This window comes from Ischnura elegans, chromosome 1, assembly GCF_921293095.1.
Source record: "Ischnura elegans chromosome 1, ioIscEleg1.1, whole genome shotgun sequence".
In the NCBI taxonomy this organism is placed as follows: domain Eukaryota; kingdom Metazoa; phylum Arthropoda; class Insecta; order Odonata; family Coenagrionidae; genus Ischnura; species Ischnura elegans.
In genome coordinates this window covers 95,629,347-95,644,672 of record NC_060246.1, presented here as the reverse complement: position 1 = coordinate 95,644,672, position 15,326 = coordinate 95,629,347, and the positions used below count along the sequence as shown (strand labels likewise).

The 15,326-nt window shown below is 36.6% G+C and overlaps 1 protein-coding gene across 2 annotated transcripts in view; it reads left to right on the top strand.

Annotated features, from left to right (window-relative positions):
• LOC124166762 overlaps positions 1-5,636 on the top strand; it is a 372,777-nt gene extending 367,141 nt beyond the window's left edge. For both annotated transcript variants that reach the window (XM_046544443.1, XM_046544451.1), the window contains 3 exons: positions 290-484; positions 2,211-2,432; positions 3,521-5,636. In XM_046544443.1, coding sequence (XP_046400399.1) covers positions 290-484; positions 2,211-2,432; positions 3,521-3,618 — 515 coding nt within the window. In that variant the 3' untranslated portion in view covers positions 3,619-5,636. The remainder of the gene's footprint in view (positions 1-289; positions 485-2,210; positions 2,433-3,520) is intronic.
• The last annotated feature ends 9,690 nt before the right edge of the window (positions 5,637-15,326 follow it).

Here is a 15,326-nt window from a genome sequence, read left to right as displayed (position 1 = left end):
AATCGTAATAACAAATGAAAAATTAAATCTTATTATGTACATAATTTCATCTGTTTTTTAGGGTGGTGTCAAGGAGACATCAAAGAAAAAATTAGGAGCTCTAATGCTTAATCCATTTCAAAAAAATTATTATCACTTCAGCCTATTAAACATCTTCAAATATATCATAAAATTTTTATGAAAGGCTGAAATTCAAGATAGCAAATAATAATTTGACTATGATTAAGTAAAATTTAATTTTTTGGTCCATGGATGATTGCCTAAAATCCATTTTGTATTTTCTTTACAGCTGCAAGTCCAGAGCCAAGGGAGTGTCCCCATATGGGTCGTTTCAGCGTAACAGGTCTGAGAAGAGGTCGTGGTGTCAGGAGGAGACGTAATGCCTGTGATGAGGAGGAAGACTTTACTTCCCTAGCAGTGGGATGTGGCAGTTCAGATACGATGGAATTCCGCTCGGACTGCACGAGATCTGATGTTATTTCTGGTGTGTATGGGAAAGTGAATCTGTTCAATGGTATACATAAATATTTAATTTGAATGCCAATCTCTGTCAATTTTAAGTCTGTTGGCAGAATAAATTAATTTTGTGGTATTTGATGAAACACAATCTCAAGAAAACTCTAATTACTTTTCATTTTTGAATCCCCCATACAATTTCAATTCAGTAAATCATGTGATTCACAAATTTTTATTATATTTGGAGTTAATTTGTCTCATACAGTGATCTTAGTTTGTACAGGTTAAATAGAGGGTAATAACATGAGAACTATGTTGGCATTATATGGTACATATTTTGTTTATTTGAGCTAGTGCTATTGTTTCTCAATCGGTGTAAAATATTATAATTTAGAATGACTACTCATTTAAAAACCACAGCAGTGTATTTCAGCCAAGCATTTCTAAACAAATTATTTTATCAAGGGTTACATGCACTTGCACTTTATGATACAAGTTGCAACATGGAAAAAAATGTAGGTGGAATTTTTTAAATTCATATAATAAACCATCAGAGAGTGTTTTTGCTATAGGGGGCAAATGCATTTTCAGCAATGGGCACCCACGCAGTTTTTTCCTTCTCATTAGTTCTCTATAGTAAATCTTAACTTCACTTAAAAACAGCAAAGCATCAAAATTTTCTTGGTACATTCATACTTGTACAGAAAACCTGAAAAGTTTGCAACTGCAGTTGGAAATGAATGAAAATTCATGAGTCCTGCTATCTACCATCGTAAATCTCATTTAATAGAGACATTTAATCTAGATTATTGAACCATAACGGCAGTAATAATGGGCTGAAGAAAAAAGAATAGAAGAAAAATGAAGGATTTTCTGAAATTGCTCATCAATATACAATTACAGAAGTCCTAAAAATTACTTATTCAAGTCTCTACTATCAATTTCATTCCTGCAGTGGTTAGCAATTTAAATTTTGTTCATTAACATTTCCGCAATCTTAATTAAATTTACACACTCCAATTTATTAATCTCAAATGATCTATTTCCCAAATAAAATTATGATTGAACAGTTATAAGATATTGAACTTACAGACCACAGATACTTCTTTAGTTGATAGATTATCATCCATTCCTATCTCAAAAAGTATGTATTTAATATCGCAAGCTTCATAGAATAATGAATAATTTCATCAGTCTCCAGGTGCATAATTTTTCTTGCTTTTCCTATCAAAAAAATATTTTAAAATTTGGTAAGTTAGATTCAAAAGAGCACATGTACAGACCTTAAAAAAATGTAGGCACCGTTTATTGAAGGTAAAAAGGAATGATATCACTATTATAGCACTCAATTTCAAAAAGCATCTAATGGAGAATTATTTAATGGCAAAAAACAGAACAAGATTTACAGAATTACTCTAGGCATATAGGAATAGCAGGAAATGGATGGCTGGCAAACCTGCAATAACCATAGGATACACACTCTAGAGTTAAATATGTAGGTACTATAATTTCATCCTTGTAGCCCTTTGACACATTTTTGGTTTCTCAAGTGTATTTTTGATAAAAAGCAACAGTAATCAACACAGAGAAACTGTATGCTTGATGAAGAAGATTTTTGTATAGAAATTCACAAGAAAAAGTAGTACACATATTAAGCTTCCTCCTTCAATGGCTCAGGTATGCTTAAGTATTTTATTTATCCCTTTATCATAAAGAATAATTGTAATTAATGATTTGATGATGTTCATTTTCAGCATATTCCTGTCATGGTAGATGGGAAGATAATGGCACTCATTTTCTCATCACCACACCTCTCTCTCGCTCATCTCATGGAGCTCGGCGTTTGTGTTTTATCTATCGAGAAGGGGGCCCATCCAGTGGAGGAGTGGTGCACTTCTCCTCAAGCCCAGATTCCTGTCGACGGAATGTTCTGCCAGGAGTGGAGGGTGCTCTTGCTTTCAATGTCACCAGCATTGGTAGGTCAAAATTCCTTTAGACTTCCTTTGAATGGCCATTACTTTTCGATTATGATTGGGAATTTTAAGTCTTACCAACATTTATGAGTGAGTTTGTGAATGTAACAATAGTTTTAGTAAAGGAGGTCGTTATGAATCAGTTTGGGTTATCTTTAAATATTTTTTATATATGTGATTTATTCAGAAAGCATTTTCCATAATATATGTGATTAGTTGATACTTCATAGTACATATTTATATAGTTTTATAGGGTATTATGCATAGTCTGTTTTCTGTCCCAAAATCTTGGGTAATTCATTTTGTACTGTTAATTTTTCAATTATTATAAATTGAATTTATACCCTAAGTCTCTTAATAATCTTCTGTGATTCACATAATATTTTCCATTGACCAATAAATTCCTCACAGCATCCCTGTTTAGCCTTAACTGGGACCTCTCATATGCAATCCATAAGGCATTAATGCAATGAGACATCAACCTGTATTAGACAGCCCTCATCATCACAAACTATCTCCCCACCCATTCCAAATCTCTTGAGTTCCTCAAATGTTTGAACCTGTGACAAAACACCTGCCCACAAGGCTTGTCGAGACATTATAATTTATGTTTAATGCTATTCATACCCAATTAACACAAAATTTAACTATATAAAGCTAGCTAATCATTCCAAATGCTTCATTAATGTATTTTCAGTGTACATAGTTAATAGATGTCGTTCCAGATGGTTTGGCTTCAAATTCCTATTTCTGATGGATATTCTGTGGAGGAAATGAGACACCTCCTTGAAGCACTTACATTTACCCGATAATTTTAAGATGGGTTTTAGCATCCTCATTAGACTTTTGTTTCAAGTAGCTTATGACTTTTGCTGTATTTCTCTCCCCTCTCCTTTCCTGAATCTTTTACTTTTGATGTTCAGGTTACAGCCACATGCCATATCATACCATTCAGTGAAAGAAATTAATGATGACTATTTGCTCGACGACAAGTTGGCTCTATAATACATATAAATGTAGGTTATAAAAATTCGCACAATATTACAAATTTTTTTATTTATCACTGAGTTTTCACCTTATCATACTTGCAGGGCAATGCATGGAGATGAGCTCTGCATCAAAAACAGCACTTCCATTCCTGCTGATCTTTATGGGACCCCTTTTGCTCCTGCTCCCGCTACCAAGGTGATGACAGAGCCGCCCCTAGATGAGAGACCGTGCAAGTGGCTTGGACTCCCCTCAAAGGGGCGGTTCCCAAACGTTCAGTGGCAAAAGAAGAGTACCTGGGGATTGATAGATATATATATATATGAAGTCATATATATGTATAAGTATGTATATTAACCGTGTATTGTGAAGAACAGAGGGAGAAAGATATTCTCTGTGCAGTGTGAATAGACATTCTCAAATGGAATTGTGTGGAGGTCCTCTTTTGATGTCATTTGCAGTACATGAAGAGGGCATTGTTAAGCATGGTGTACCATAATTTTTGCATGCGCCCAGTCTATGTTCATATAGGAGGTGAGGGGAAACTTTCAAGGTGCCTTGACTCAAATGAAGAAAAAATAAATACAAGCTATAAATGCTGAATGCAGAATAAACTTAACTATAATATAACAAGGTGATATGTGACTCGTGTGTGAGAAGTTGCCTTCTTGCAAGAAATCTCTGAGGAGACTATGGAGTGATCCCAATACTTCTTGGGGTTTTCTTATTAAGCACCACAATTCCAGAAAAGAGATTCCTGTTTTGTTTTTGGAGATATAGATGGCTGCAAGCACTTCAGATATCTAGAATTTTTAATTGAAATGAGTTATATTTTACTGGTTGTGAGTGTACAAATTTTTATGGGTTATACTTTTTTGTTTTGTTTATGTACTTGAGATATTAAGGGGTTGCAATTTTGATATTGTGAGAACCTTCGTAAATGTTGCATACTCAAGAGGTTTTCCTCATGGAGGTATGATGGATGATGTGATTCATCGTTTGTGTAGAAATGGTTTAATAGGGGGTATGGTTGAGCCTAAAATAACTTTCAGGTTGCACCATCTGATATTTCATGGAATGTGCTAGTAAAACCACCAATGTGGTAGGAAAAAAAATGTTTGAATGTATGACATTCATGATGTGTATAAAACAGTATGCCTAGAGAAACTCACTACCTGCACTCTCACGGAATGCTTTCACACACTCACAGACACTTAGATATCTAAAATTAGTTGGAGTGGATAAGTAGGAGAAAGAGACCGCTATTTAAAAAAATTGAAATAAAACATTATAATTTTTCGAAAAAAAAGTGAGTGAGATGTGAAACTCAAAGCTGGGATACCCTGGTTTGAGAAAACTCTTCTGACAAGGAAGTTGCTCACATCTACGGTAAATTTTGAAATTTATAAGAAAAAAATTCAGGTGCATATGAAAAAAAAATTGCTGAGCAATGAGGCATATTAATTTTTTGTGATTTCAAGGAAAATGTTAAAGGGATTACGCTTGAACAGATATTTTTATTCAGAATCGGTGGACATGATTGCATTTCTGGAATAGTTTCCATTTACTCTCCATAGCAGCAATAGAGTGACGTTGCCAACTTATTACCTCCATTCTACTTTGCTCTTCATCTAATGGCTAAACCTTCTCAAATGCCCACCACCCCTTAGCATTTGCAACTGTCCCCGCTCCCATTCCTCTATATTCATTGTCGTATCTATACCCTGTCATCTGTGCCTTGGCCTGCCCTTACTCTAAATCATTTCCCTCATGAAAAATGCCATTGCCATTATTTTTTGTGAGCATCATTTGGATAGTTAGTCTGCCATAAACAACATTCCTTACATCATTTGTATCCCTTCCCTGATCTACTGCACTCCTAGCCCATTTTTTTGGTTTTTTTTTGCCTATAAACATCCCATTCTACCAACAGGATAGACCATGAATGATTATAGCCCTTAACCTCAATACTTTCCCCAAATTCAAAGTGTCATACATCATCACTCTCCAAAGGGTGTTTCAAATGTGCTTTTGTGATGGCAAATAATGACCAAACTTCTTGGGTGAGCACATTTAGTTTGTGTACTAAGTGTAGTATACATGCTCAATGAGAAGAGTGTAATAACTCTTGTGGTGCATGCTACACTGACAAGCTAAGTAAGAAAAAGCAATAATATTAATAATCATGATGAGAGTAACTAATAAAGCTTTTTGAAATAATATCTTGAGTTTTATTGTATAACCCTGTGTGATCATGGTTATTTTAAAATTGCATATAAATATTCCGTGCCAATAGTTGATTCCCCATGGTGCATTCTTCAAATTATTTTATCACATCTAGAATAATTGAAAGTAAAAACTATTCAAAAGGTCCACCTTATTGGTAGATACATGTGGTCTCATAAAAGGTTTATTTTCACAAGAAATGATATACTTCATGATGCAATAGAGTGGCCCATGGGTGGAAATACTATTTCAAATTTTTCGTTTTCATGGGTTATCTTATGTATCCTATATCCACCATCCTCTGAGAAAATTATATTCATGTAAAAATATCATATTATGTGCAATTCTGTGGGAGAATTTTTATAATGCCTATTTCAATGATATTATCAAATTAATACGGCAAGTAAATTTCTCAAAACGTGGTAAGACAAGTGATTAATTGAGCTTGTCGTTCAATTTAATCGAGATCCAATTCCAATTTGTGCGAATAAAATTGAATTCAATTCACCGCCAAATGTAATATCCTGCTTGTTATGCAACACTTCATTCATATGGTATTTGTAAAGCAAGTCTCAGTCCCAGTTTCAAAGGAAGAATGGACAGCCACTGAAGTCATCATCTGGCTTGTGACAGCTCATGGCTTTGTGAGCCGAAACGCGTCGCACGCATTGAATAATCGTGGAAAAGTGCTACTAACTTTCATTTCAACATGCCTAACTTCCACTCTATCACGCTGGAACTTATTCTCTTGTAACTTAAAAATAGGAACATGCAAAAGTTGCCACCCACTTTTCATGTGTTGCCAGTGGATAGGCATACTTCCCAATTCTCGAGACAAAATCTCAGAATTCGAAACAATACCGTTTTTCTGAAGGCAGCTGTACACGGTGAATGATCATGCGAATGAAATCATTCGCACTGCCATTATTCGCGGGATCATGCGAGAAAAAATAATATATATCCTAATTTTCATTGAATGATCATGCGCATGATGGTTCATTCGTGAATTTTTCCGTTATACATGGCGAATGATTTCATTCGCATGGTCATTCAGCATGATCACTAGCATGATAATTCACCGTGAAGGGCGGCCTTAAGACTGGTCTCAGAGTCATAATAGCGATTTAATTTTCGGTAATTTTCCTTCATTGGATACAGTTTTACAATGAAGTTTCGAGATTTGATCCTCGGAGGCTGATATTATAGTCTCCAATGGACACAGATCTGAGATAGATCTCCAGTTCAAGCCCCGAGATTTGTTGACACGAAGCTCTTGTATCCTGGTTCATTCAGACGTTCAAGGTGAACCTTTCACTAAGGTCAGGCATCCCTATCAAGAAACTAAACAGAATTGAACCACATGAGGCCCAAGGCGATAGAAACAGATGTGGTCTCACGTCGCTGTTTACGTATCATCGATGACGTCACGGCAGACAGCTAGCCCGCCTGCCAGGGACAACGTGCCATCGTGCCATGCACTGGTTTTTGCTGTCATAGGTATATTTTTTCAATAGTCGCCGATGCAGTGGCGCAGCGAGGGGGGGAGTTTTGGTGGATAACCCCCCCGAGTCGACGAGTATCAGAGTAGTGCACGGAAAAAAAAGTTTGATTAGAACTATCGATTTCTGATTAAATTTATCAAACTTTTGGGTTCATATGGCACATTGAAAAATTCAGTAATTATTGCCAAACCAATTTGATAAATTCTATCAAACTGATTTGGTAATTGTTACCGAAATGGCTACAGCAGTTCGATAGTTTTAATCAAATCTTTTTTTTCCGTGTGGTAAACCGTTTGGAATGAGTTCGTGGCGTCATAGACTTATCTGTGAAGGGGAAGCCGTCTTTTTCTCTTCGTGAATAGCTCGAAAAGTAGGCGGCGGATTAAAAAAAAATCGGGTCTCTTTAATTTTTCAAAACTCTACAGCATTCGGCAATGCAAATAAAATTGGAGGATGGGATAAAATTTATCGGAAAGAGGAAGGGGAGGTTCATTTATGAAATGTAGATAGAGAAATGCGTGTCAGAGGAAGAATGGAGTGCCCCTGAGCTTAGTGGTATCCTTACAAGATGCATCTCGGGTAGCCGCCAAGAGAGAAAAAAATTTCGGAGCGGGATCGAAGCTCCACACCCCCGATTTTCCACCCCGGTTCATTAATGCAACCACAAGGAGACGAAAACAAAGGAGAAAATTAGGATAAGTGGGGTCACTTGAGAGAGCGTAGACCTCCTCTACTCGCCTCAGGGCCAATGGTGTTATAATAACACGCAAAGGAACGCGATAACGGCGAGACAGAAGGTAGGCTTGGAATGCGCTTCCGATTTTAGCAGGGAGGGGCGTGAAGGTCTCCTATTCTAACCTCGGGAATTATAAGAACAACGGCGTTGCCATGTCTATTCTAGACGAGCCGTCGAAGAGGTGCGTATGAAACCTATCACTAGCGTCTTGTCACCGTGTCAGCAACTGATTTCATTAGCGGATAGATTTTTTCCACGATTAATACTAGATGAACGAAATGTTTGTTTTTAACCTCAATTTTTTAAAGTATCTTATGAGGATTACCTCTATATCTTTCAAAAATATCTTCGCTCTGATATTGAATAAACATAGGTACCAGGATTTACGTAGCATTATGATAATTCAATATGGAAATTAAGTTAGATCGTCAAGACCTTACTTTAAAGTTCTCCAATGCAGTTTTTAATGACGGCTAGTACTTCTGTGATGTCTCCAAAGGGTTCTCGAGAATCATATGAGGATTGGGCTCAGGAAAATTACAACCAATGTTCCGTAAGGTTTTCTGAAAAAACTGTTGTTTAAATCAGTGGCGACGTCTATTAAGCAGTCATCGACTAAAATCTTATGGGATTCATTAAGTTCTTGGAAATATTCTCCTGTTGTTCTATAGCCATGATTCATTCAAAATTTTCACCCAAATAGGCGATGAGAGGGAAACCGAGCAGTCACGTCATTTATTTTCAAATGTGCATGTAGTATAATCAAAGCAATTTTTAGTGATTCAGATTTGCTCGTGCAATTAAATGCATTTTTTCATATTTTACAAACAATTTTTAGATGCCTTACTTCATTACTAAGCGTATTATTCAATACCTTCACTCTTGATGAACTTGATAAATATGTAATACAAGCGCTCGTCGTCGTACTGAAGCTCTTTTGATGTGAAATTGTGTACATTTTTTCGCCAAGGTGCGTTTTTAATTCTAGGAAAAATTTATCACGTAGAAATTTATATTTCCGAGCGCTAGTGCAAATCTCATTTCTTCCAAACTAAATATTTTGCACAGGTCGCGTTTTGCTTTTCATCCATCCTTCTTCATCTTAGGTATCACTCACCTGTGAACCCGAACTCCGAACTTCCTTGATCCTGTGAGTATGCTTAAAAGCAGTGGCGTAGCCGGGGGGGGGGGGGGGAAGAGCACAGCTTCCTGACGACCCATCAACTGTGTAATTTCAAATGCCAAAAAAAAGCATAAAATGAGAAATCTAGAGATAGCCAAGAGAGGGGCTCGAGTCCCCAGAACCCCCGCCCCCCAACACATCGTCCTGACTACACCCTTAGTTAAAAGACTGAATTCTTGCAAAGAAAATAATATATTGATTAGCTTGCTTGTCCTTTAGAGTTAATTCCAAGGTTTGAAAGTGATTGCGTGTCACTTGGAATGCTTTCGCGCCTGAATTTCCAGAATTGGACTATTCATTGGATTTTTACTCGAGTTTTTCTGATCGTTTCCCCTAATACATCTGCAGTGTTCGATTGGTTTTTGAGAGGTCACTGGCAGCTGAAATCGTTTTCAAGCACAAGAAATCATTTTAAGAGAGTGGAGGTCTGCTCTGGAATTGGAAAACGAGCGGAAAACCCTGAGACGGTTTAAGCCTGCTTTTTGAGCATAGAATTGAAGGGGTCCGCAATTCGAAGAGCAATGTCACTAAAGCTAGTTCCAAGAAATCTTACTCAAATTTTGAAAATATCGGTAATAAGATGAAACATCTAATTTGGCTTCTTGCCTGGTAGCTTACACATGAAAGGTAATTACTTAACATGATTCGGCTTGCTAACATTTCACCGAAACTGGCCCAGGTTTTTACAGGGATAAAATCGTTTTCAAGTTATTACAGTCAAAAGATGGATGGAACCATTAAATTTCTATGAAACATCATGTTAAACTATTATATTTTCCGTGTAATTTCTGTCTTATATGATGGGGTAGCGAACTTCACTACACCAAAACACTGAGGCCTCTCTTCTTCAATCCTGTAGTCTTCATTTCAAAAGGCGAGAATATTACCCACTTCCACGCAAGAAAAAACTCACTTTCACGTCTTCTTTTGGGTAAAATCTGAGAAAAACTGAATTTTAGCGTGAACATTTCGGACCATTGATGCCTGAAGGTCTAGACCGTTCCAAATTATGAGATTGGATACATATATGCGGCCAAAAATGCCTTTCTATAAAACCATCTATTAATTATTGCTTACTGCCGAATGAATTTATTTAAGTCCAACCTTCATCATTCAATTATACATTATTAGCTCGAGAGATTATCGGAAATGATGACCACAAAATACTTCTCTACTGAAATTACAGATACGGCCATTTTTCATACCTTGGCACTGAAAGAGAAAGTAGCAACCTTCGATTGCTAAGAATGCACTTTTCAGAATGCATTATTCGCGAAAAATAGAAATCTATGTCAAGATTTTCTTCCATCGCAGGGACACTCCTTGAAAAATTAGTAAAAATTGCAATGTATATAACTTTCAGGCCCTGGTATAAATAAAGAATAAAAATCTGGATACGATACTTGGTATAAAGGGGATTGAAGTTAGGAGTAATCTTCTAAAATGGTCTTCATTTGCTGCGATTCTGGAAATTCTCCTGGCATGGTGCTCCCTGAATCTTCTTATACCCTTATTTCTCGCCCCCATTGCCACATCGAACATGTGGCTTACTCGTATAGGAAAGGCAGCTTCTTTGGCGATGACTGATCATGATCAATATATCAGTAGCTTATGGGCGAATGGTGGCATGTGATACCAGGAATAAATCTTAACATATAAATACGCCGTTGAGTGACAGTATTCTTTAAATATTAAATTATTTATCTCCAGGCCCCTCGCCAATGCCCCAAAGATAACAGCAATTCGATTAATTAGGTTTTTTGTCTATTCCTTGAAAACAGATCGAGGAATTATATTTTGTATAATCTAAATATTAAAGGTGAAATTCGTCAGAAATATTGCTTCGCCACTGGTATTAAAAAGTCACCTAGAATTAGATGCTTCAAATCGACACGTGAATATCCAGAATAAAAACATAGCCACTTTAGGAAACACCAGTGATTTCTGCAGAAATCTTTAAATCAGCCAAAAAAATTCGGGCCGTGTAATTCTCAATAGATGTTCCATAGCCTTGTTAAGCGAGGTCTATATTCAGTTAAAAACTTTTCTAAGAGTTTTTTAATATAATTTTTTTGTAACCGTCCTCATCCAAGTTTAACTTGTTGCATCAGTGGTCAAATACGCATTGTTAATTGAATGACTTACAATTAGATCCTTTTCCACTTTCAATACATTTTTCATGAACATACATATGTATGTTCACGACATTTTTCATGTATCTCAATAAGTCTGACATTCTCATATCCACTGAACTCCTGTCTAAGTATTTTTAGGGTAAAAACAACAATAACTAAATGAAATACCAGTACAGCACCAAATACAAACACATTCGTGAAGAGGTATTGAACTACACAACAATAAAACACTATGGTCTGTCATCTTCAATCCTGCCTTATTTTCAAAAAGGCGAGAATATTTCACCCCTTCCACTCGTGAAGAAACTCACTTTCCTGTCTTTCTTTGGAAAAACTCCCAGCAAAACTGAATTTTATATTGAAACCTTCGGACTAGCAATATCTGAAAGTAATTTGGGTTTTCCAGACGGTTTGGTTCGTTTTTCTATCATCTCCATTTTCCAAGAAAATTATCATTTGCAAGGTCCGACCAAAGTCTTAGTCCGATCATCCCCAACAACTGAAGTGCAATCCATTGAGAAAGTGTGTAGAGAACGATGGTTGAGTTTTCCCCGTCGGCGCAATAAAAATGTGGTATAGCTTGGTAAGGGTCCTATTTAGATGAAAAGAGGCCCCAGGCTATTCAAATATATTCCAATATTTCAATTATGAGGCCCGATCACCTCCCATTTTTAAGCTCGTAAATTGCATAAGAGATAATGTAATAAATCATTACTCTGATATGCATCAATATGTTAAATGAAACACGTTGTAATTGGTATTAACCTAAGTAAAAATAATTAATCATGTTAACTGTTTTTAGAATGGAGTAATTTTAATTTAGCTGACAATTTGAAATAAGGCCCTTATAGTAATCCGGCCCTGAGCTTAGTCCTTTTTTTTGGGCAGTCGTTTGCCGTGCATGCGGTTGAGCAGTGACTTCCTTCAGCTAGAGTTCTTTAATTATTTTTAGGAGAACATCGGAATTAGAAAATAGACGCAACAATGGGTACTTCTAATGAGACGAGTTGTTTATTTACAAGGTAAAAAATTTTTTATACGAAAAAAATACACAACAGCATTGAAATATATCCATAAATATTAGATTTATTTGAGCCTTTCCACGCGCCCGCCCGGCCGTCTCCCACGTCAGCGCATTGCACCATTATAGTTTAATCAATGCTGAGGTCGAGGTAGGGAAAATCATTGGCAAAATATTTCTTCGCTGATACGTTGCATTTACTATCCAATTCGTATTCATAATAAAGACTCCGCGACGGAAAGAGATGCTCTAAACGATATAGTACATTTTATTGTAAAATTCGGGTAAAAATCCTCTCTATTTTTATCAATACCCAAATTTCCGAATTATTTTCATGTCATAATATTTTATTCGAAATATTTTGATAGAATACTAGCCACATTCACTGCCGAAATTCTCTTTCAAAATGTAATGATTCTTACTGGCTTGACCGTCTTGCTCAAGCTAACCGCACTGTCCAACCAGCGAAATTTTTTCCTGCCTCGAGTTCGGTAACAGAGAAGGTTTCCTTTGAAAACGGCCTTCAGCATTCCATTGTCTCAAATTATCGGCCCAATCCGCTTGGTCTCCTAATTTCCTCGTTGAACTTTCCCCCTTCACCATGCCTCAATGTTTCGAGAGCTTTTCCTTTAGAAATGTAATCTTCTCTCTCCAGATTTGCAGCTAAAATATTAGTTACTTGTTATGATTTTTTTACTGTCAAACGATGCTACATTGCATAGCACGACTAATTTTGCAAAATCTTTTTGAATAATCTTCATTCATAATCCCAAAAATACCATCTTCCAAAGATACTCACAATTTTCTTATTTAGTTCTCATCCTTGCATCTCGTTCATTTTCATCGTGGAAGTTATGCAGTAAATTTATAGACTTAACATGCCTCGGTGTGAAAGGGTAGCTGAAGACCCAGACGACCACGCAGGATTTGGAGATGCTTAATGAGATGTAATCGCATAACGGTTTTAAAAAAATCATTCAAAAATTAATTTTTCTTAGAAAATACAATTATTTATATCATTATTTTTAAAAACTCTAGTGCTTCATCATAAAAATAATTAATGAGCGTTTTTAGGTCCGAGTATGGGAGATGCTGACAGTCAAAAAAGTTCGGACACATAAGATGATCTTGAAATTCATCCGCTTGAATGTCAGAGAATTAAAAGGATGGCTTAAAAGTAGTATAAATATAACATCAGGTAATGAAAAGTTGAGTCATTTTTAGTTTTTCACGCATTCAAGGATTTTAATTGGGAGTGTTCGAAGGCTTCACCCGGGATTTGAACCCAGGACTGTTCGTCCACCTGCCAAGCGCTCTACCCACTATTACGTAAAGTGATTTTAAATGAGACAACCCATCATATTTCATATTTTAACATTTACTAATGATAATGATGATAATAAATACGGCGGAGTAACACTGCATGCCGCTGCCATGCCCTGATATTAAATTCGCCCCCTGCGTAATGGGAACAAATCAAGCGGGACGCCACTAAGGAGACGTATGCACGAATGACACTCACTGGCGTGTAGAACCGCCACTCATCTGATACATGACCGCAGAGGAGTGATGTTTTTCTGTCCACCGCACGTGTCGATTATATAAATATTTTATCCGCTATCTCCGCGACGAGCTTCATGCTCTTGCCCTCTCCCCTTCCTTCTAACTTCTAACTCTCTGCGCCCGTGCAAGCTACGGCACTATCTTTCATTCTCGTCTAACTTAAAATATCACCTACAATGTATCATAATTATTCGCGTGTATAGAGTATATCTTAGGGGAGAGGCAAGTTCAAAATTTTAATTAAGAATCTCATGATATTTTACACTTACAATTAATTTAAAGAAGCGACGAAATATAATCGCATGCCCATGCGCATTCAGATTACAGGTACACATTATTAATTACTATTCCTCATTCCGAGGGAGGTGACCATCCTGCTCCTCCCCTTTATATTCACAAATACATATCAATTATAAATTACAAGGGGTGACCTAGGAGCTATGCGTCAGGCAAGCTGTAAGATGATTCTGGTGCATCGTCATGTCTCTCTGAGACAATTAAAGACGTCTCCTAGACTATGCTGAGACTACCCGGGTAAATCTTCATTCAAACCACCTCTCGGAGATACTATGGCCCTCCGAGAAGGGAATGGGGTCTGTCCCATAAGTCAAGTTAAATCTCATTAAGCCATGATCCATACGGGGTCCGTGCCACAGTGATTGTTGGGGAGTTACATACGTTCCGCATGTTGGTGGTGGCAGTGGGCCACCTGTCTCTACTGATATGTGTACATAAGAACGGTAATAAAGAATTACGAGTAAGAAGAATCTTCGATGACACTAGCAATTCTAACGTCCTGTTTGAATAGTTGCGTAATAATGGATATTGGTGTTGATATTATAGTTTTAGAAATATGATTCAATGGAGGGAGGAGTCTCCTAAGAAAAGACACCTTCTCGTACTGAAAGTGGGTATCCACGAAGCCAAAGTTGAATTTGTTGTAACGGAAAAGGTTGTAATTAATAGTGTTATGGTTATTATTTTGGTAGCATGTAAAAATTAAAATGGGACATCTTTGAGATTTTTTCAGCTACCACCAAAATCTAAATTGATTTTGAAACTTCTCCAGTACCTATTACTCCTAATTACCGAATTTATGGTCAAATGAGAACAGCTATCACCTCTCAGGCCACATCATAAAAAATTTCGCGGTTCAATGACAGATTTCTAAAAGTCACTACCTACCTAAGATCAATGATGGGCGTCAAAATTTTCTTCTTTAAGTTTTACCTAAATATTATTTCAGAAGGTATTTTTTGCGATGATGATGCTGACTATTCTACTATAACAGTTTAAAGTTTTTTGCTGAAATGGCGAGTCTATTTCGTCATGAACTTTCGATGCCAAATCCGGCAATGACGAGTATAGCTCGTCATCAGATTTTATAATTTTAGCACCATTCAGGGGAACAATATAAATTCAATGGATGGAGGGAAACATTTTGAAAGTTCAACATTGTTTAAAACTCATATTCAATACATTCTCATACAACTCATAAAGAACTCATATTTCATGAAATATGGTACATTGGAAGTAATAAAATT